The following is a 20,037-nucleotide window of genomic DNA, read 5'->3' as shown; positions in this document are numbered from 1 at the left end:
TGGCACTCTGTCTCATAATGGTGCCTGGTTTCTTCCATCCTTAGTCTTCAGGTCCTTGCTGCCACCTTGCCTTCAAGGTCCCATATTCTCCCCGTAACTGAGACTCTGGATGCCCAACACCATTGATAATAGTTCATTCTTCTATGAGACTGAAAACTCAGAGCTGTTTCTCTTTTAAAATGTGGGCAAAGGAGGCTTTAGTCTACTTTGCCAAACATGCCCTCTTAAGGAATAAGGACTCAGCACAAATATTTAATCTTGACCATGAAAACTTTGCTAATCCTGGTATCAGAACTTGTTTAATACATTTAGATGAACATCTTTCTATATACTGTGTATTGTGTTTTCTTAAGCACCACATAAAGAATAAATACAATATTTCAAAATTATTTGGGGCAGCACTTTTGAAACATTTTTTTAAAGCAGAACTCATTATTTAAACAAAATTTTAAAAGAGTAAAGAGGGTCAAATATACGGTGACAAAAGGAAATTTGATTTTGAGTGGTGAACACTCGATGCAATATGATGTATTATTGAATTGTACACTTGAAGCCTATATAATTTATTAACCGATGTCACCCCAATAAATTTAATTAGAAAAATAATTAAAAAATGAAAATAATTAAAAAATGAAAAATAAACAACATTTTTCCTGTAACTTCAATGTATAAGTCAGCTTCAAGAGAGAGAGATGACCCAAACAGGGTAATAGAGAAGTGTCATAAAGAGTATTTACAATGGTGCAGCAGGGTTTAGGAAATCGGAAAGGGCTGATGAAATATCTGCGGTGTGGTCGCTGGAGGAAGGCTGCCATTGACCAGCTGACTTTCAGGATCATGGTCGTTGGACTGAGGCACTTGCCGATCAGCTGCCATCTACAAGGACAGGGCTGTCTTTGATTTGCTCCCTTTCAGAGGCGGCTGTCAACTAGCTCATTTTCAGAAGCATGGCCACTGGAGTGATGCTGTCCCTGAATCTTTTTCAGAGCTTATGAATTCATCTTGTGTTATCTTAAATTAACTGTGGTTACTTGTTTACAACTTGGGACTTTAGATTAAAAAGTCTTTATTTGTCTGAACTATGAAAAATAAATACTTTCAATTCTTCGTCCCTCCTTTTGGGCTTATCTCAGTCAGACCTGTAGGAAAGACCATAAGGGATTGCCGAGATGTTTATTTGTGGAGGCATGATTTTCAGATGGTGTTGTCATTTAAGTGATTTCAGCACCAAATATTGTGGAGGAAAATTTAGCTCTAATTACCAAATTTTTATAATTTATTTAGACACATAAATTTTTAATTTTTACAATTTGAAAAAGCTGAATTCAGAATATTGAGGGCATCTGACAAAGTGAATACAGGAGGCAGGAAAAACTATAAAGTACAAAAAAGAAGTGAGTGACTTTTTTACCTATCCATATGACGTTTTAAAGTGAGATTTTAATTTCCAAGGCACAATTTAAGATGGCTATAACGTTATCTCATGAGATCTTGGCAAGAGCATATTTGACTTGTTAAAGCAATTTTTAAACTGAACGAGGATGAGGGTGAAAAGATCAGATGAAAACCATGACGGTGGCTGTTATATATTACCATCACGTTAGAGATGGCCGAGTGAGTTGCTCAAGGAGAAAACTTAGCAGGAAGTTTGAAAACAATACCCAGCAGTCTTCACGTTAATGCACACAGAGAGCCACAAACAAGACAACTTAGCTGAAAACAGGGCACAGCAAACATGACATAGGAGTCACTGCCACCGGGTATGATGACATTTCTGATTGGAATACACACAAATGAAAAGGGAAGTATAGAGAAGTACACTGGGATGATACACACCAGCAGTGCAATTCAGGATATCCGAGGTAAAATATTTACCTGTGGAAATATTTACACTGTGGAAAATATTTGGGCAAAGAAGAGAGGAAAAACTGGGATACAGTTATGACAATACATTACAGAATTCAAGGCCAGAGAAAGAAAAAAGGATTTAAGTACACAGCTCTTTGCCTGGCACAAGATGTTCAAAAACAGTTGCCAAATATATAAACTTTAATTAAAAGAGCATAAAATCAGGAAACAAAATTCAGTAGTGATCGAGAACTCTGATTTTCCAAACAGTATTATATTTCTATAACCAGAGCATCTGATAATCCTTTTTATGCCAAAAAAACCTAATCTTCCCTTAAAGCAGAGATAGCGAAAAATCAAAGCTGCTATTCTGAATCACAAAAAAAATGACCAGCAAGAAGGAACTGATTGATAAAGTGGGAATGTCAGGCACCTTGGGAGAATATGAACATGTCTTCTTAAGGTCTGTGAAACCTACTGAAGGGACCTCAAGACTGTGATTCCAGTTCTGCAATTCAAAATGATCCTGATAAGGAATAAAAGTAATAAGCTTGAAAAAAAAAAGTGTCTCTTCTCAGAAGCTCAGCTTGTAAAAGGATATAGATAAGAACTGAAATAGAGTGTGCATAACAAATGAATATGATAAAAGGTAAAATCCTCTCTCTCCACCAAGTAGTTGAGAATTAAAAAAATTTTTTTTTGCTAAAGCCGACAAAAAAGGGGTTTTATAAAGTACATAAAAGCCAGATGTAAGGAAAGGGTTGAGGGATGACAAAGGATGTAATGCTTGGCGTCCTTTAAAATTTTTTTCTTTTACTGTACTTTTTAAATCAAGGATAATCTTCAACCTAGAAAGTTAAAGGGGATAAATGGCGAGAAGAAAATGAAGCCCATCATAGGTACAGATGTTTAAAAAGGACAATTACTTTTTAGCAAGGGCAGTTACTAAGTCTCCATACCTGTATAAATTTCATACTGAAAGACGGTGCTGGTGGTAAACGGAGCAAGGCAAAAAGACAAGAGACAGGAAATGGAATTTGGTTTTATTTTTTTTTTTTAAAAGGTGGGTTATACAACTACAGATTGTTAAATAATGTTGATTCCAACTAAGATTAGACTGAATTCATTAAAGAGCAATTTATAATATTAGAAGTAAAAATGGTGATCTTTAGGAGTAAAGCACGAGTTCACTAGAAAAAATCATGTTAAACTAAATCCAGTTCCTTTTTTTTTTTTTTTGATGGGATAATGAAAATGGCAAGGTAAAGAAATGGACTGAATGGTTCACCTGAATTTCGACAAAGCATCTGGTAAACAGCTAATGGCAATCAAGTTGTGGAAAAAGATTATTACATCTTAGAACACTGTAACATAGTGTTAATGGTTCAGTGAATTGATATGGGCCTTCACCTGGCAGTAGTGTCTTGATACAGGGTTTTGCCCTGGCTCTCCTCTGTCATTTTTATCAATAAGGATATAGAATTAATGATTTTGAATTTATCAATGTCACTAAGTAAGACAAGATAGCTAATCTTGCAATGCGATAGAATTAAGATGGAAATATTTTTAAACAGGAATAATGGCTTCGATCTAAGATGACATTTTTGTCTCAAAAAGCAGAAGCATACCCTCTGCATAAGCAATAAGGCATTGCTCAGTTTCAAACTGAACTTTATTATGAGAGTAATGGTGAAGGTGCCTTGCACTAAGAGCTAGTATAAATATTATTGTTAATCCCCGGAGCCATGCTGCAAAGAAGGCATTACTTCCCATATGAGGCAAGGAAACTGATGCAGCGAAGTCAGATAACTTGCCAGTCCTCACAAGCTAAAAAGCTGAGAACCAAATAAACTTGTCTGATACCTAAATTCATGCCCTTTCCAAGACCACGCACTGTTTCAGCACCTAAGTTCACATGAGAACCGGACTCACATTTGTTTTATTTCCGGCTCCCATATGTGCTGTGGTGCATCTTCTTTAACGTTATCACAGTTCTTACTGCTATTTCAAAATGGCCCTTCCTTTTCTCAAAGAAAGGTTAACTTTGGGGTAGTACCACTCAATTAAGTAAAAAAATAATTTACTTCAAACATCTACCTCTTTCTAATGTGCTCTAGAAAAGAGGCGGGCAAACTAGTCTGCCAGTCAAATCCAGCCCATCTCGTTTTCATTTGGCTCACATGCTAAGAATGATATTTACATTTTTTAATGGTTAAAAAAAAACAAAACAAAAGACTATTTCATGACACATAAAAATTATATGAAATTCAAATTTCAGTGTCCATAAAGGAAATTTTATTGGAGCACAGCCACATTCATTCATTTACATATTGTCTATGGCTGCTTTCACGCTACAAAGGCAGAGTTGAATAGTTATGACAGAGACCGTATGTGGCACTCCCATTGCTTCACACTGCTGTTCAACACACTACAAATCTCAGTGATGCAGTCATAATTCAACAGCATTTCAAGTGCCACACATATTGCCATACATTTTTTTTACTAACATTTTTTTATTACTAATGCATACTAATCTTGTAAAAAGAAAAAGGGAGGAGGAACTTTGAGGGTTGTGCTTTTAAAGCACAGTGAAATATGGATATTGTGTTATACAATTATACGGCAAAGCATCGTGTTTATTATGCAATGACACTTCAGTCGTGTTAAAAGATTACAATTTATTTTGACATTACTACACTAAGCACTCATCACAATATACCTAACTCATAGAAAAGCAACAGTCAGAACTATCAGAAAATTTAGAATTATGTAATCACATGGAATTTATTCATATACAAAAAGATGGGAACAAGAGTGCAACCAAAATTAGTTTCCAAGTGGCTCATGTTAGCCAAGAAAGCTATTTACTGATGGTGAGCTAAAGTTAATTAAATTGCATTTGGTTGCAGAAGCCAGAAAATATGTCCAGAGAAAATAAATTTAAGATTACTAGCTTTTTAACAAGGACAGTTACTTGAAGACTTGAAGACACTAATAGTCAACTAAAAAACAAGGCAAAGGATTTCAAGTAATTTTCCTTCGTTTTTGATGAGTCAATAGACATAAATGTAGACAACAAAATAAACAGAGCCATTTTAAAATGGAGCCAGATCTGCCATGCCAGAGGAACTGCCTTTCACATCTTATGCCTCAAATCTTTGGAATATTAAAACAGGGCAAAACAACCTTTGGACTGGGCCTAAGCAAACTTGTGTCCCAAAAAATTTTGCAAAGGTAACAAAAAAGTAGTTATTATGACCACTGGACTGAAATTTGAAAACATTGTTTAGAATTAACATCACTGTTATTTGCACCAACAGAAATGCCTTCCTTCTATTGATGTAATTGTTCCCCTTCCTTTTCTCATAAATAAGTACATATTGCCTTTGTCTCTTAATCAGAACGCTATTCAGGCTTCTGCATGAATTAATAATTCTCGATTAGCTATTCTCTTTGATCTCACTAAACGCTTGTTGCCTCTTGGCTTGCAAGGCCTTTTATTTCTAGGTTATTTCTAGTTGTTTAGTAGAGAAGCCAGTGGTGAGTTTGAAGTGACTCAAGAATTAGCCTCTGTCAAGTCTCCACGGAACAACTAAAAGTATTTCTAAAGAGCTCGAGAAACACCAAATCAATGCAAACTGAAGTGGAATCTGGTAAGGAGTGTTAACAACTGATGGTGATAAAAATATGTGTGGAGTAGAAAAAAGTTAATTGGACAAATTTACAAAACTTGTGAAAATGTAAGATGATTAAAGTCAATGTTCATACTTCGTATTATTCATCAGCAGGTATTTTGTAGAAGACACTTGAATCTGTCTTGTTATTGAATTAGTAAAGTCAATGACGAATTTCATTCACTGTTGTGGTCTTAATCATCACAACTTCCCTATGTCAGAAATAAAAACTGAACATCCTGACTTGCCTAGCTACACAGTTTGATGGCAGCTCAGCAAGAATAACATTTTTCTACGTGAGAATCACCCTCACTTATTATTAACAAAAACTGAACGGCTTTGGAAATTAGCTTTTGCTGTAGATTTGATGTTTCTTAAGGCAAAACAACACTTATGTGTGAAACTTATATTGCAACAAAGTTATGATGACAACTAATGCTGTTTAAATCACAAGTCATGTCAAGCTGCTTTATACACTTCCCATGCCATCAAGTTAAAATAAGCAGAAAGGTCTCCATTTTCTCTCCCAAATTTGCCGTGGATGTATTTACCAACTCAACTACAGTTCCAGCTGTACTTGCAGATTTCAATGGAGGTACAGAGGAAATTTCTATATTTCGAAATCTAACTGTACAATTGAAGAATATCCATCTGACCTTCAATAAAAAGTGAGTAATCTGCATATGCCAAAAAGCAAATAAATATCTAATGGAAGTCTATAGATATCTTCCAAATTATGAATATGCTCAATTAAAATCATACACTTGAGTATTTAGTAGTATCTGTGTGAAGACATTTTCATAGATGAAATACGTAAAATCATATCACAGATCAGCATAACACATATACATTTGCAATCAATGTCAAATTCCAATTAAGTGAAATATTATCCCCTCAAAAAAATTCAATTCTTATCATTAGTAGACCTGTATTACAAAAAACTTGTACTCAAGTGTTAATACATATTTTCAATTCCATCAATAAAAAGTTAATGAAAATGTTTTCTTTCTCATTACATGAGTATATAAAAGCCTCAGTTTTGCCTCTTGTCCCAAAGTATAAACTCTACCAAAAAAAAGTTTGCCGACCCCAAGTCTCTAGCACTGCAGGAGTGTTTTTCTATTTAAATGAAATCATAGTATGGTAAACATCCTAGAGACAATTGTCCTTTCTAAAACCATTTCATATCCCAGGAAAACTACTTGGTAATTTTTCTATATGTAGTCCTTTCTTTGGTTATGATTTACATAGTCTTTTAAACTTCCTAAGAAAATAACGTGGATATTGTATGAGTGCTAGGCAGAGAAGAAACTGGTTATCCTGAATAACATCAAAGCTTTATAATTCCATTTTATTTGTACTCTAGAAGAAAAATTAGTTTTTGATTCTACTAATCCAGTTCTATTACAAAACCTTAAAACTTTACTAAACAAAAACACATCAAATAAAGTACTTATGACCTGTTTTTGCCTGAGCCCAAATCATTTTTCAAATGCAGTACTCATTCACTATATGTGATCTCTAATATATTCAGATTAATAAGTCTCCATATTTTCTAATTTAAAACAATTAGGTTTACCTCTGCTGTTTTTTCTTATCATGACAGCAGTCATCTACTGGCTTTGCCTGTGCGCTAGCCATTCACTCTCCTTCTGGTAACAACACCCTCCCTTCTTTTTGGGCAACACTCCACCACCTCTTTCTCAGTCTAACATGTCCTCTGAAGGTGGGAGAACAGCATCCCTTTGGCCATAGTACTTGGCTCAGGTGTGGGCATGTGAACCAGTGAAGGAATAGATACCAGTCTCAGGATTTTGTTGAAACTGTTGAGAGAAACTGCCCTTTGTTTTGGCTGAGGTTGCTAAGAGAGAAGTCTGAAGCTGCTGGGTAGCGGCTACTTTACCATGACACATAAAAAAAAAGTCTCCCTGACAGTGAAAACGGCAGGGTAGAAAGCAAAACTGAGATAAACACAGATTACAGAATTTGTCCCAGGATCAAGCATGTCTGAAGCCAGTTTTATCCCTGGACTTTTGAGCTAAATGTGGTAATGTGTACACCACTATTGCTTAAGCCAAGATAAGTTTCTATCACTTGCAATTCAAAGGGTGCTGACTAATGCAACTACACAACCATTGATTGAAGCTCAACCTTAAATCAGATATTTCTAGACAGGGCCTTTTAACCGTTATGTTTCATCTTCAGATCTTTCCATTGTTTCTAAATGCTGGTGCTTAAAGTATGTTACTTTGCCATATCTTACCTGTAGCATCTTTCAGTAAACAGAGCACCATTAATACCACTTTGTGAACCCCTTAAAGCACCCGGAACGATGATAAACTTTGAGATACTGTCACAGATATATGCTCTCCAACTGCAGTGGTAGTCATTCACTTGAAATTGGATTAATTTCATTTCTGTGAACATAATACTATGATTTCATTCCTAAAAAGGAATAAAAATGATTCTGTGTATTTTCCTTGATTAGTGACATTTGTTTTAATTAATTGCTCCATTAAGTATTTCATAGAAGTGTAAAATAAATGTTTTTAACTTGCATTAAAGAGACCTTAGATACTTCCTGAGATGTGCTCTTTACAAGGGGTTCCAACAAAGCAAAACAAAAACAAAAACAAAAAGCATATTCTTTTAGCTCTGCTTGTCTCATATACTAAACTAAATGAACTGAATTTTAAAAATTCCTATCTCAAATCAGCGAGTGGCATTATTTTACCCACGACTAGAGAAAAGGGGAAAGAGCAAGTTTAAAAAAACTACCTTTATTTTTTATTTCTTTTTCAGTTACATACTTTTAAACAGGGGTGTGTTTCATTATTCAGACATTCAGGCAATGTTGACATTAGTGTTGACAGAAAAGAAGCATAAAAATGCAAAACGTTGTTGGCTTAACCTGAACATACCTGCATTACCTATTATTGACCAGTTTGTGTTGCCAAAAGATTTATTTCTTGGCATTAAAATGGAGCACTTAAAAATATTGCTAAAAAGCAAATGTCTACACACTGGTCTTTGCAGCAAATAAGGGTATTTATACTTTTAAAATATTTTAAGTCCATAATTGAATTAATATACACACCTTCTTATGTATAAGGAGTTCAGATCATATAAACACTGTACAATCCAAAAACCCTACTGAGAATAAAACTAAATAGGCTTATAAGAAATACAGATATCGCATGTATTTACAAATATCATAGACACACAAATTTGGTCAAATACTGTAAAGAAAGAAGTGGTTTCACATTATAATGGCCAAAACATCCATCTACCTTGCAACGAAGCAAACAAAAATAACAATTCAGTATGTGACTCCTGTAATTTAAGACATCATGACAGTATACAAATAGATAAGATGGAAACAGTTGACCAAATTATACAGCAAATGTATTCTAGGCTGAGTGTAGGCCTTTAAAATCAAGAACTTAAAAAAGATCATTCATAGGATTAAGAGCAACAATGATAAACAATGTCCGATTTGCAGTATTCATATGGGTGTCTAATTCATCAAAAACAATGCATTGAACTTTTGGCTAATAAGAAAAATAAATTACAAAGTACAATTAAATCCCTGTAAATGCAATAATGAAGTCAAAAATGTAGATTTATTTACTTTAATTACACATTTTAAATGTTACCTTGAGACAAAAAAATAAATAAGTGTGCCTGGAGGCACAAACTTAGAGACAAAGAAAGGGCTGCATGGAAGAAGTAACAATTTTATAAATGAAAGGTGAACATGAGATTTTAACAATTTAATTATCTTTCTAACCAGTCTTTTTGTTTTAACTCTTCTTGAAAATTCTGGCTGGAAGAATATGACAAAAGTATACCTGTGTTTTTATGGCTTAAAACAAAGGATAGCTGAAAAGTGGAACGGGTTTCCTTTTTTACAAAACCATTACTTTGTTCATATGCAGGCACTTCGAATGACTACGGAGGCAAAGCACCTGACCCATCCTCTCCAAAATAGTTTTCAATCATCAAAATTATGCTAAAAAGTAGGAAAATTCCAGAGAACCAGCAAAGTTGAATACAAGAGACTAATGTGCACAGAGGGCAACAAAGTGACCCAGTTTTTATTGCTGGGGATTTTTTTTACCAAAGGGCAAATAATTAATAAACAGACACCATTGCATGGCACATCCAAAGTTTTCTGCTTTCGGGAGAATGGAATCATTCAGCAGTAGGTTTCAGCGGGATCTCCTTAGACTTCAGCTTTTACCTTGCAATGAGATTCACATTTATTTCTTTTTTTTAGTGTATTAAAAAAAAAAAAAAACTCCAACATATCTCATTTCTCAAAGTATTCATCTCTTGCTGTCGAGTATACATTATTATCTGGAAGCATAAAGTTACATTATACGAGTATTTTGCATTTTATAAAATAAGCGCTTTTGCCACTTCGGCAACACTGCGCTTCACATAGTGGTGCAACAAAAGCAGAGCTCATATTTACCACGTTGTGATTCATTCGACCACTACCATCTGCCGAACCCACAGAGCTTTTTGCCTCAGTACCTCTGGGCAGTGACTGTACCATGATTTCACAGAATGTTAATATGACTCACGAATAGCAGTACCATCATCAGTAATACTGATATCAATGCAGATGTCACACCAAAAATGAACTTCTCAAGGAATAACTTTTAAATATTTGGGCAACTCTGTTTTCTCTGTTGCATTATCCACTGGGGAGAAACTTCTTATTTGATTATGCTCCTATAGAAGTTATAAAAAAAAAAACAGATTAGGTATATAACTGGTTGACATTATAGATACTGTACTGCTTTCTACGACAGGAGGAGAGCTTCTGAAAAATGTTCTATAGAACTGTTTTCATCAGTACTACCTCGTTGGTCCATTCCATTCACTGATGGGCAAAGCACTCATGTTTTGACAAAATTTTAAAGCTTCCATAAAAGTTAAATTAGAAAAAAAAATATGAAGACAACCACAAAATGAAGTATGGAAGTATGACATTTTTGTTTCTAAGAGTGGGTCCTTGAAAATATATGTGGTCACTACGGAGATGATTTTAATCACAAGACAGCAGATGAACACATAAGTAGTTCCCCGTGATCTGTCTGTGTCCAGAGTCATTTGTGGCGCTGGATGGTTTTCCTTTTCCTTCGTTTGAAAAAACAGCAGCACCTGCAGATGGAGGGAAATACTTCTTTTATTATAAAAGTACAAAAATGTCACAAAGTAAGGCTGACTCTATCATATTAATTTAAATTGTCATAAAAAGCAATAGGCTAGTGCAAGATAAACAGTGAACATGCCAAGGAAGCATAAATATTAGTGAAACTATGGCAGTTATTACTATTGTTTCATCGACGTGCCTTTGGGGAATGGCAAGACACTCTAAGCGACATTAAAAGGAGCCACTAAACTGAAAAGGCTTTGCACCAAGACTGACTGAGAAGCTATGGGGTTCTGAATCCTACTAACCGGCCCGCCATCTTTTACTTTGGATACTCGTTAATCTCTGGCCATGGCATACTTTTATAAAGTTCATCTTATGCATTCTCTCTGTTTCTTTCTGATGCTCTTATATAACTGTTGAAGCCATTGTTAGAAAAGCAATAATGATCCTAATACTGGGGATTTTATTTTCATTAAGAATTAAAATTAAAGAGAAATCTCAAATATACTCTTCAGCAAACATTTTCCATCATATTTACGAAGTGAAAGAGAGAAAATATATTAAATAGAATAAATATGTTGAGACTGGCACTTTTTAATTCTTTAAGTGTTAAAGAAGGTCAAACTTACAGTTATTTTAATTAAGGTAAAACGTATATTTAACATTTAAAATAACATAATCAAGGTGATTCAGTTTCATAGTCTATGAAGGAAGTATCATACTGATTTTTACTCCTTGGTTGATCCCTGAGAGAACTAGTTTTTTCCACAGTAAATTTTCCTAGTCATGAGAAAATGAAACACATGCAGAGCAATGCCGAGGCTGGTGCGAACTGGAAGTTCATGAGAATAAGAATCAGTGATCAGCAACCAACAAAATAACACATGCGTGTATATATATATATATATGTATTTTCTTTTTCCTAAAGGTCTGGCACTTCTTCAAGTAAAGGTCTGACTTTTTTCCCCTTTCACACTTAAAAAAAAAGTCAGTCTATCAGAATATCAACATGACAGGTACTACATATAGAAAGCCTCTACTTGTTTCTCCACTGAAATCCAGTGTGTGTGTATAAATGTATAAATTGTATTTTGCAATAAAAGCAAGGCATAATTATATACATGGTGATTCTATCAACAAAATGCTGCCAATTCAAAGCCTGTACATAACGTGACCTTATAAAGATGTCCCTGTAATTCTTACCAGTCCACCTTCATAAAAAGATTAAACACAACATTTTCAAGCTAAGCATAATAGAGGCCATGTAGCTTTAAGTGTCCTATCTGGCAAAAGATTATAAAAGATGAAATAATTGCTAGATATCTTTTCTACCTTTTAGTGAAATAAGTGTAAACAAAAATCCACGCTGTTCAGTTAAATTAACAATTTCTCTACCCATATTATCTTTAGTCAAAAATAATTCCAAACCACTTATTGTGATTTGTGCCATGATTATGAAACCACTGTGGGGCATTCAAAACTGAATTACACAATTGCACTTTTTAAGTGCACTCAAACAGTACGTAATGACTAGACTATAAAATGTGAATAATTTAAACCTGTATGCATCACTTGATAAAGACTCAACTATCAAACTTTATGAATTTACTTTTACTGATATGACTATCAGAAAAAAACAGACATAAATTACCCAATCAAGGGCCTTGAAAAGTTACCACTGTAAGAATCTAAGTACAATAGATTTTTTCTAGATTTAGAAAAATAAGTCAAATTTATCTGTAACTGTCAACTACCTATTATCTTCTCGAATCTGTTAAATTTTCTAAAATAAAAAGCAAAACAAAAAATTATTCAAGTCAAATTAATCTCTAAGAGATGAAAACCATTACTCCAAAAAGAATCTTTCAATTAAAGACTTAGAAGAGAGTAAGAAAATGTCCATATTGTCAAAAATAAAATACTAAGACATTAGTATTTAGAAGAAACAGACCAAATATTTAGGATATTAAACTGAAGAATATAGTCATACTTCCATGGAAATTTATTGATTGTTTAATATAAAGTCTATTAATAATGTTCACAGTTCCTAAATACTGTCATTTGTCTTTTCAAATTCCAAAACACATTGTTTTAAAACATATCTACTGAAAAAGTGTTTTCAGGTATACTAAGCCTTTTGAAATGGGGACTTTAATTTAATACATGTTTTGAGGAACAAGTTCAAGTCCCAGGTTTTCCACACTTGTATTAGCAATTCACCTTGCCTGCTTGATTTTTCCAGTACCATTAATATGCTTTCCGTTCTGAGAGTTGAATTCTTCCCATTTCTTAGGTACTCTTTCCTTCAATTGTGTAAGAATTATTGAACACAGAAAACCATTCAAAGAATTTCAGACTAAATAAGATTTTCAAATGAATTATAACTGTATGGGACTTTTAAATTCAAAAGCAATCTAAAGAAGACATCTATTTTTTCAGAAATAGACCCCACTAAATAGCATACAACCTTGAAGATTTACAAATTAAGCTGGCATGCTATTAAACTCACTACCACCAGAGGGTAGCATTGCTTTATGCGATGGGAATGAATCAAAGGAAGGGACAATAGAGATGCTCTCAAGATATGACACACAGAAATTAAGAAGAAAATTGATATTTAACATTGTGGCTGATTTCTTAAGTCATTACCAAAACATATAAATTATAGTCTTGATGATTAAGAAATCATCAAGTATCATCTCAATTGTCTCCAGTCCCTGAGCTCTCAATCTAAAACAATGAGAAGCTCCCATACCACTGTCACATGACTATTTTAGTTTCCTCCAAGTACTTAGTACTAATCTAAATTTCCTTTATTTACCTACATAATTATTTGCCTACACTAGGTTGTAAGCTTCATAAGATCTTGCTCACAGATACATCTCACAAATGGGCACAAAGTTGCTCCTCAATATTATTGAATAAAGAAATAAACAATTAGCCTCATAAATGCAACTAACTCCTAGAGTACAAACCCAGTCAAGATTCTAACCCATGTTCTAAAGCTAGAGTTCTTATGGGCCACATACCCTAGTAAACCCTCATAAAATATACAGATTTTAATGCCTGAGGAAGTTTTTCTGGGGGAAAAACTGGTTTGCACCACATCCTTAAATGAGTCTGAATTCCGAAGAAGCACTGCTCTCTAGACATAACGACCAGGTCACTCCTCCTGCTCCTCCATTTCCAGTGAGGCTTGGCCCAGATGCTCTCAGCTGAACACTGGAGATACTGAGTGGGCACCATGCCGTCAATTTATAAGAGTGCAGGAAAACCAGTAGAAGGAGACAATGTAATTATAACACCTGGTATGGTTGAAAAGAGAAAAAAAGTCACTGGTAATAACAACTGGAAGTAACAGCAAAGATTCTAGGAATTAGCATATACTGAAGTTCTCACATATAATGTGAGCAAGTTATTTTTTTTTCAATAAATTAAATTATCCACTTTTATTAAACTATTCACATCTTTAAAATTTTAAAATATATTTTCCGTTCTTGCTGTTCGGTGGCTACATTTTCTTACACACTAGTTCATAACTCATTTGAGGTCTCTTCAGGTCTAAACTACTGACAACTACCTTGGGGAAACTGATTAAGCTTACCAGACATTTATGCTTCTAAATGTTTCTAAATGTTAATGCTTCTCTTTTCCTTGGCTTTTTCTTGATTATTCCTTATGTGGTTCCAGTTAGCCAATACGCTCTTATAAGTCAAGTTTGTGCTTCTGACACGATCATTTTTGGTAGCTCGCCTAAAAGCACTGAAGTCACATCTCTACTGTCAAACCCTCTGGGAATAAATGTTAAGGCCTGCTTCTGATTAACTCTAAGGTTGTTGCTTTCAATATTTTTGAGGTACGAAGCAAGAAACCGTAATGGATCAAAGTCCTAAACTATGAAAACACTTTGCACCATCATTTCCTCATTGCCTTTTTCTTCATCTAGAATTTGGTTTGCTCTTCTGGATCTGTCAGATACTTCCTTCTCACAAATCTGCTCAGAAGCTGATGTTTTCTCTGTCCAGATCTGAAGTTCTTATCTGCCCCTTCTACAATGATTCACTGGCTCATCCATTAGTTGAGAGACTGTTGGCAACCTGCCAGACCCTACCCACTGAGGACTGCAGAACCTAGCCTCTCCTCATCTGAGTTGATGAATACACAGAAAATGTCATTTATGACAACGAATCTTTAATTCTTTGACAAATAAATTTTCACCTTAAAATTTATACCTGAAACATAATTTCCTATCTCTGGATCGCTTGATTTTAAAAATGAGGAACTATTTGGTTAAGCAAGAAATGTTTAGATCAGGAGCAAGACTACCCACATAGCTATTCTAACTAGGAACCGAGGATTCATCCTCATCTTCAATTTCTCCTTCTTCATCCACATGTAATTATTCCCTCATGTCTGAAATGACTTTCAAAATGTTTCCATCCTCTCGAGCTGGCTTGGATCAGAACTTCTTGCCTCCACCATTGCTAAGAGCCTTTTAACTGACTTCTCAGTCTAAGTCTTCCCTCTCTCCAATCTGCTACCCAAACTTCTCCCATTAAACTATGGCCACGCCTCTTTCCTCTTAAATCTCAGCAATGGTTCTCCAGCATCTATGGCGTTAGGTCCACACGGATCTTACAATTTGGTTTCAACTATTTCCACTCTCCTCTCAGTCTCATTCTCCATTAGGCTTCCTTTCCCGGCAGCCTAAACTATGGAAGGAAGGAAGGAAGATTTTCTGCAATCTGATGAACCCCAGGAAGTGACATAAGCCTCAAAACTGCTGCCAAATTAATTTTCCTAAGGTTCAATCTGATTATACCATTTCTTGGCTTAAAATGTATAGCTGTTTTCTTGTGGTGAGAAAGATAATGCCAATTTTTTTTTAACCTGGCTATGAAGATCCTTTGAAATTGGATGCTCAGCCTAGCCCAGTTCCCAGTAAAGTATTCACACATTGTATACCTGCATGAGTCACTCCTCAAACTTGCCCCATTCTTTCCTTGCTCCACACTGTTGTTCATTCTCTTCTCTCTGACTCCTTCTACCTGTCTCCTTTGCCAAGTCATACTAATTTTTGTGAACCAGTGCAAATGTATCCTTACCCATGAAGACTTCTCTGACCTTCACAGCTAGAAGTGAGTATCCAGTCTCTGAACTCCAACAACACTGTATCCTATAATACCTTGGAATAGACTAATAATTCTGAATCCTGGCTGCTCCTTAGAAGCTTGTGAAAAATAATGGTAACTAGACGCCACCACAGACCAATTAAATCAGAAACTCTGATACTGCAGCCTAAGTACTGGCATATTTTTAAAACTCTCCAGACGACTATGATATGAAGCCAGAGCAGAGAACCACTTGGTAGAAAGCATCAGTATATTTACTATCTTCTCTAATGGAACATAAGGGCCTTGATGTCTCTTCATAACTATCATATTACCAAACACACAATAACTGTTCAGTAAATGTTATAGAGGGAAAAGGAGAAACAAAGGGAAAAAAAAGGATGATTTCATACTGCTTAAAAAGTCAGTAACTCAAATAAAGGAAGCCCTGTTTTAATTCCTGGAAGAAATGATGAGGGTGCTATCATTTGAATCACTGCCTTGAAAAATTATTCTCAACTACAGTAAAAAAGGCAAAATCTCATTACTAATTAGGAGCCACTTTATACTTGGGGGAAGAGAATATTTTCCATCATTAGAAATTATATATTCCCCCCTATGAGGTACTATTCTAGGAAAGTTGAGACTTTAAAATGTCCATTGTAGAATATATTTGAATTAATGGGATGGGTGAAAGGGAACTCTACCAATCATAAGTAAGAAAGAGAGAAAGTTAGAAATAAATTCTGAAAGAGAATTCTAAGCAGGCTCCTAGCTACCTATAAAATGGTGGAAAAGAGTAGAGAAGCCAGCATAAGATGCAATTTAGAAAAGGAAATCGTACTCACATTTCTTAATCACAGACTAAAAGGGTATGAGGAATGCAATAATAAACTTCTCGGAGTGTTAGAATAACCTTCATTAAAAGACAGACAAAATGTTATGCATTTAAAGAGAGTTTTTACCTCGTGAAGAGTTAGGGAAGTTCCGAGGATTTCTGGAGTAAAGCTTTACTGAAATCCATTTTTTAAAAATAACTGCTTTATTAAGACATAAATTATATATCATAAAATCTGCCATTTTAAAGTATACAAGTCAGTGGTTTTTAATACATTCAAATAGTTTTGCAGCCTTAATCACCACTATCTAACTTCTAAACGTTTTTCCTCACCCCATAAAGAAACCACAATGACTACTAGCGGGCATCCCCAAACTCCTCTGCCCTGCCTTGGGCAGCCACTGTATACTTTCCGTCTTTCTGTATTTGCGTGTTCTGGATAGTTCATATAAATGAAATCATATGTGGCCTGTTGTGTCTACTTCTTTCACTTAGCATAACGTTTTCTATTTCTTTTTTTTTTTAATCCTGTCAACTAATAGTCCATTGTATGGATATACCACATTATTTAGTCAGGTATTTAGTAATAAATTATTGAGGCATACTGTTTTAGGCATTGGGGATCTGAAGATGAAAAGCCCTTATTTTCAAAAAATTCGAGAAGTTTCAGCAATTGGGAAATTGATCAAGAGAGTAGCATATATCAATGGCAGAAATGAACCAAAAGAATATAGGCTTCAGAATGGAAAATAGAGCTGGGAAAGGTAGGCAGGAGCCAGACTATAAAAAGTATGAAAGGCCTTGGTGCCATGCCAAGCAATCTGGATTTGATGCTCCAAGCGATGGAGAATATTTCCTTTAGGAAGAGTCTTCCCAACACTTCCTTTTTTCTGATCTTCCAACGCCTACATATAGAAACCTGAACCCATAAACGTACACACCCATGCCCATCTCAACTAAATAAATTACTATGCTATTCTTCAAAGCCACCTCCAGAATGCATTCTCTGATCACCCTGTCAGTAAGTAATTATTTTCTTTACAAGCTCTAACATGTTTTTTATACCTTTTTCGTAGTATTTATCGTATACTGACATATGTTAATACAACTGCAATCTTCCCTGCTGGTGTGTACTCAACTTAAAGGCAAGGGCAGTATCTGATATTTCTGAAATCCAAGCAGTGAAACTGTTGAATGAATAAATGGAAAAATATAATAGATTTGGTTGAAAGCAGGTTTCTAGAAGGATGTGAACATAGAACCATCAGTTTCAGTGAAGAGCTGTGGGTATGGAAGAAAATATATAGGACACTGATAGAAGAAGCACAAGCCTGGGAAGAACACAGATGAGAAAGGCCACTGGTAGCTGGAAGTAGAGAAATAAATAGGGATGATAATAGCTACTGAGTACCTGCCACATATCAGACAAAATACCAGCACTTTATCACATTTAACAGAAAAAGAAACAAGCTTGAAGAAGGTAACAAATAAGTGGCAGAAGTAGGATTCTACAACCCATTTAATGGCAAAGGACACGTGCATTCTAATCTGCCATATTGCCGCCCTACTTTTATAATTGCTTAGGATTGCACAAACAGGCATAAATTGTTTGTTTTTATTTTTGACATAAAAATGCACAATGATGTGGCTGACTAATTCTATCCCAAAATCCACTAAGTCATACTGCCAATAAATTCTATAGTCAAAACAATGATTTAAATGGATACTTAATCATTGCTCTTTAAAAAGAAATATCCACAAGTTTCCTTATCTTGCAGCCAGCAAAGGAGTGTTATTTTGGAAATTATGTAAAGTTCCTTTTGGATATGAGTAGAATGTCCCAAAATTTATTAATGTAAGCATTTTTTTTTTTTAATTTACGCCAAGGCTGATTCAAAAATTGTCCTGAAACTGAGAAAAGCATTTTAGATATATATTTATATCTAAAGGCAAATGACAGAACATAGTTAAATTTGACATTATTACAACTAAGAAGAATGTTATTTTTCATAATATCTGCAGGAACTATTTAGATTAGGATTTTTCATAACAATCTCTAACTATAGTTTATCATGAAATTTATCAATGTATACCATGTGTTTTTAGTAGTAATATAATTAGGTAGTAAATGAAATACTCTTAGTGATACTACTGGGGTGAAGTGGGTGTTTGCTATGGGTACTGAACAATTACAAACAGGAAAAATGAAACCTTAAGGCAAAAGCCTGTCTTTCTATTTAAAATAGCAAATATAGCCTCTGTGTTAAAAAACAAAAACACAAGCACAAGCAGGGTTGGTGTATCAACTGCTCAAATAAAAAGTGCCCCCAAATCTATGTCACGTAAGCAGAAAAGTTGCAGCAGGCAAAAGAGCTCCTCAAACAATTATTTCTTGCTTTTCAGAGCTAATGTAAATGACATCAAATACTTTTGAACAACTTTCACAAATTAAAATTTCTATGTTGAAAGGTATGTTTTTAAAAAACACAATAGGGTGCTAAATCTTTCAAATTACAGTCAACGGAGCTATTTCTGCCTGCCTACACTTGGGAACTCACCACATGTTCAACACTTTCTGGCAGCTATACACACACACAACAAAAAAATACAAGGAAAAAAAGAGAGAGAGAGAGAGAGATCATCAGAAACAGCCCACATTGAAATTATCACATTGTTTTTCATGCTTATTTTTTTCCAAACAGTATTATAATTTACAGTCACAAAAAACTAATTTAAAACTAATATTAATGCATGCAGCATATAAAATTAATAATTATTTATTCATATGCTTACAGAAAAAAAAAGAGTACAGCAATAACTTTTATGCATCAACACTCCTAAAAATAAGCAGCTAAAAATATGCTGTTGATTCTAAATAAGAATCTGATCATAGTTCTTAAATAACTAATTTTGTATATTAAAATATTTACTGAAATCGCACTGTTTTAAACTTAGTGATTAAAACATTAAGCATACCATTTGTTTTGCATGCACCTGGTCCTTGAAAAAAAAAATTCCTGAAATAATTCTACAAGACTATAAATCTCAAACATGCATAGTTTAAGGACAAAAAGTTATTAAAACAGCAAAATAAATACATACTTGGTTTCATCCATCACTTCTACTTCCGTAGGAGCTGTGATGGGTGCATTTGAACGTCCTGCAGTAGGGTCATCTGTGTTTAACTCTCCATTTGTAGAACTTACAACCTGTAAAAACAACAAATTTATACATACACAAAGCAATAGGTTTTACAATGATAAACATAATTACAGTTAAAATATTTAAATTAGAAAGTTAATATGAGGAACACAAAACAGTATGTAGTTGTTCATAACTAAACATAGTGATAAGTCCAGCATTTTATTTAAGATCAAGTTCATATAATATTTGCTTTTC

At 34.5% G+C, this 20,037-nt stretch overlaps 1 protein-coding gene across 10 annotated transcripts in view; it reads right to left on the bottom strand.

Annotated features, from left to right (window-relative positions):
- Nucleotides 1-8,282: 8,282 nt before the first annotated feature.
- The window catches only part of CSNK1G3 (casein kinase 1 gamma 3), a 91,980-nt gene continuing 80,225 nt past the window's right edge, over nt 8,283-20,037 (bottom strand). For 7 of the 10 annotated variants that reach the window (XM_025047780.1, XM_015590502.2, XM_025047781.1 and 4 more), the window contains 3 exons: nt 19,741-19,847; nt 19,197-19,220; nt 8,283-10,694 (listed from right to left, as the gene is read on the bottom strand). In XM_025047780.1, the coding sequence (XP_024903548.1) occupies nt 10,640-10,694; nt 19,197-19,220; nt 19,741-19,847 (186 nt within the window). In that variant the 3' untranslated portion in view covers nt 8,283-10,639. The remainder of the gene's footprint in view (nt 10,695-19,196; nt 19,221-19,740; nt 19,848-20,037) is intronic. The other 3 variants (XM_025047782.1, XM_025047783.1, XM_025047786.1) reach the window with 1 other exon arrangement.

This window comes from Pteropus alecto, unplaced genomic scaffold (genome assembly GCF_000325575.1).
Source record: "Pteropus alecto unplaced genomic scaffold, ASM32557v1 scaffold20, whole genome shotgun sequence".
NCBI classification, from domain to species: domain Eukaryota; kingdom Metazoa; phylum Chordata; class Mammalia; order Chiroptera; family Pteropodidae; genus Pteropus; species Pteropus alecto.
The sequence above is the reverse complement of the archived record's forward strand: the minus strand, read 5'-3'. Positions and strand labels throughout refer to the sequence as shown.